The sequence below is a fragment of the Suillus subaureus genome, assembly GCF_016647635.1.
Source record: "Suillus subaureus strain MN1 chromosome Unknown BJ212scaffold_338, whole genome shotgun sequence".
Lineage (NCBI taxonomy): Eukaryota > Fungi > Basidiomycota > Agaricomycetes > Boletales > Suillaceae > Suillus > Suillus subaureus.
In genome coordinates this window covers 3,724-6,357 of record NW_024538894.1, presented here as the reverse complement: position 1 = coordinate 6,357, position 2,634 = coordinate 3,724, and the positions used below count along the sequence as shown (strand labels likewise).

At 42.4% G+C, this 2,634-nt stretch overlaps 1 protein-coding gene across 1 annotated transcript; it reads left to right on the top strand.

Moving 5' to 3' along the window:
• Nucleotides 1-871: 871 nt before the first annotated feature.
• BJ212DRAFT_1237608 (uncharacterized protein) lies at nucleotides 872-1,111 on the top strand (the record flags this gene model as incomplete). Its single annotated transcript, XM_041329552.1, has 1 exon — nucleotides 872-1,111. A coding segment is annotated over one exon (240 nt), but the record flags the coding sequence as incomplete, so codon positions are not given.
• Nucleotides 1,112-2,634: the final 1,523 nt, after the last annotated feature.

Genomic DNA, 2,634 nt, shown 5'->3' with positions numbered 1-2,634 from the left:
TGTGTACCACTTCAGTTTCCTCTATAATGTTGCTAATACATTCTTGTTGTTCATACACAGTCTGGCGAAGTACCTGCGAATAGTCGACTTCCTGAATGTGACGCTTCCCAGATATCTGGATGGGTATCATGAGTCATGGAAGCTGATTCGTACTATCTACATACCACTTCCTCTCTGGCCCTCTTTTCAAGTCACAGTACACTGGTGGGAGGCTGACTGAGAACATCCATGAAGTTGCCAGGACCCTTATCATTGTCTTCATCATCTTCATCGTCACCAAATAAATCTGCATCATGAGACGTTTGTATATCTTCTTGCTGAAACTCAGGATGCTGCATGTCGATGTCAATGTTATTGGCACTCATAGTGGGGGAATAATTCATCATCAGTTTGCAAACATCATTCCTGGGTCTTTTTAAGTTTTGTGCATGCATTTTTGTCTTGATTCTTTTAGATGTCTTGTTGTATGAATGAAAAACAGTTCCAACAGGTCCAGGCCCATCTCCATCACTTTCAATTATCTTTTGCTCTATTTGCTCTTACAATTACCTCACACAATTATCCTTGACAACTAGGATTATCATTGCAGTATTGTCATGCTTCGGTTTGGCTCCCCACTATATTTTTTTTGGCTCCCTGCTATTTTTTTTGTCAACTACATCTGAAACAATTATGGTTATTGTCTTTTGACTCAGCATGTGAAGTTATTAAAAGACAGATCGCTGCTATAGCCTGCTTCCATCACCCACTTTCATTGCCCACCTCTTAGATTATTGCTTGATCGAATTATAATCATCAGATGGTAAACACTCACACATTTATCCTTCCAACATCTGCTGTGAGTTATCACTTACTACCTCACACCCTTTATTTACCTTCAAATCAGACCCTGAAGCTTCACCTGTGGTGCAGGCTATATTCAGCATCATGGACCAGACCCTGTCAGGTCACTATGTTGATGTGTTGCTCTGGCTGCTCACGTGCTGCTCAGCATTTTCCTGTTCTGGAAAGCCTTCTCAAGGAGGCTGCAGTGCAACCTTATGTTCACAACTGTTTTGTGAATGTGTGTGAAGGGAGACACATCCATCAATTCTGCAACTTCTTCAAGTGACATCTTCATCTCCAAGCCAACATGCTTCTTAGTATGGGTGGTCATAAGTTCTGAGGCGATGCAGTTGTTATGAGGGTTGGAGTCAACTATCCTCTGTTGTGAACATGCGAGGCAGAGATAATGTGCTTGCTGATTTTTTAATTCACCAGTGAGTAAACTCAATGATCTATTGAGCCTACCATAACTATCTTTTCAGCTTTGCACAAAGCATAAGTAGTTGTCCAAGAGCTAGGCTCCCATGCAATCTTACTCTTGTGAAACCCTTGAGGACTTGTGCCAATTGTCGGTCAGCTGCAAGGTGTAGAGTAGTAGTATAATTTGCACTGTTACATACCAAATTTCTCAGCTGGACTGCAGATATACAAACAAGATCCGTTCTGATCTTGATTAAACATTTGAAAGCACTGGCTTGAACTGATACTGATGGGTTCTGGGTAGCTTCACAGCCAACTTGCATGATGTAGTTTCGCTCTTCCTGATGTGCATAAAACTCGCAGTTATTAATCTTTCTACACCTGTTATTTTTAAGCCAAGGATGCATGAAACATCTCTGTTGCTTGGGCATTTCTGGTATTCCATCCTGTCTGATATGTGAATGAACATGCTTGATTCTTGGAATGCCAGCTTAATATAGAACACATACAGCACGTAATAATGATGGAGACATATAATGCAGTTGGGGTATCACTTCCTGGCCTTGCTCTTGCTCTTGCCTACAGCCATTTCTCCCTCCTTTCGTCTTGCGTGTCCAGACATGTATTTCAGGCATGTCATGATCAAATTATTGACTGGCCACAAGTTGGTATAATTGTCAAGGTCTGGGAAGTTGTTGAGCACCTGATGAGATGATAAGTTTATTGACAATATCGAGACTCAGAGAAACTGTTCACCTTGCCATGCATGACTTCCAATAGCATGGGACTTTGGGCAGATGTGCATTTTGTCATGTCAAGGTGGTTGTCAATGAGACTATGCATAGACCTCTTAGGAATTTATCAGTTAATTTGCAATACCAAGGGTACAATGACAACTTGCAAACCTTGAATTTTGTGTATGACTTTGGATTCCAATCTAAAGCTTCACAAAGTGTGTAACCCCCATGCCCCAGATGCCCAGGTTCACCAGCAGGTTTAGGAATCTTTGAGTCTTCTGATAAACTCACGCTCGAAGTTGAGGAGTCGCTATCTGAGAAAGAATCCAAAGAGCCTGAGGAATCTGAGGGTGAAGGCATTCAAGAATGGGGGTGCATGGAATTGGAAGTGGCTTTCTTGGTGTATGGAGAGGAAGAGCAATCAGAATGCTTGTGCATCTGCACTGCAAGCTTGAATTCAGGGGCAGGTGTAGATGATGAAGCCTTTGCAGTGGGAATGATACTAGCTTTAGGAACTAGGATTTCATCAGCAACAAGTGTAGTCAGGTGACGATTGGCATTGCCAAACAGCTCTAGCTGGTCTGTGAGCATTGGGGGAAGAGGTGGTGGAGCCCCAGGCTCTGAGTCATAGAAAGGTGGAACAACTGTAGTA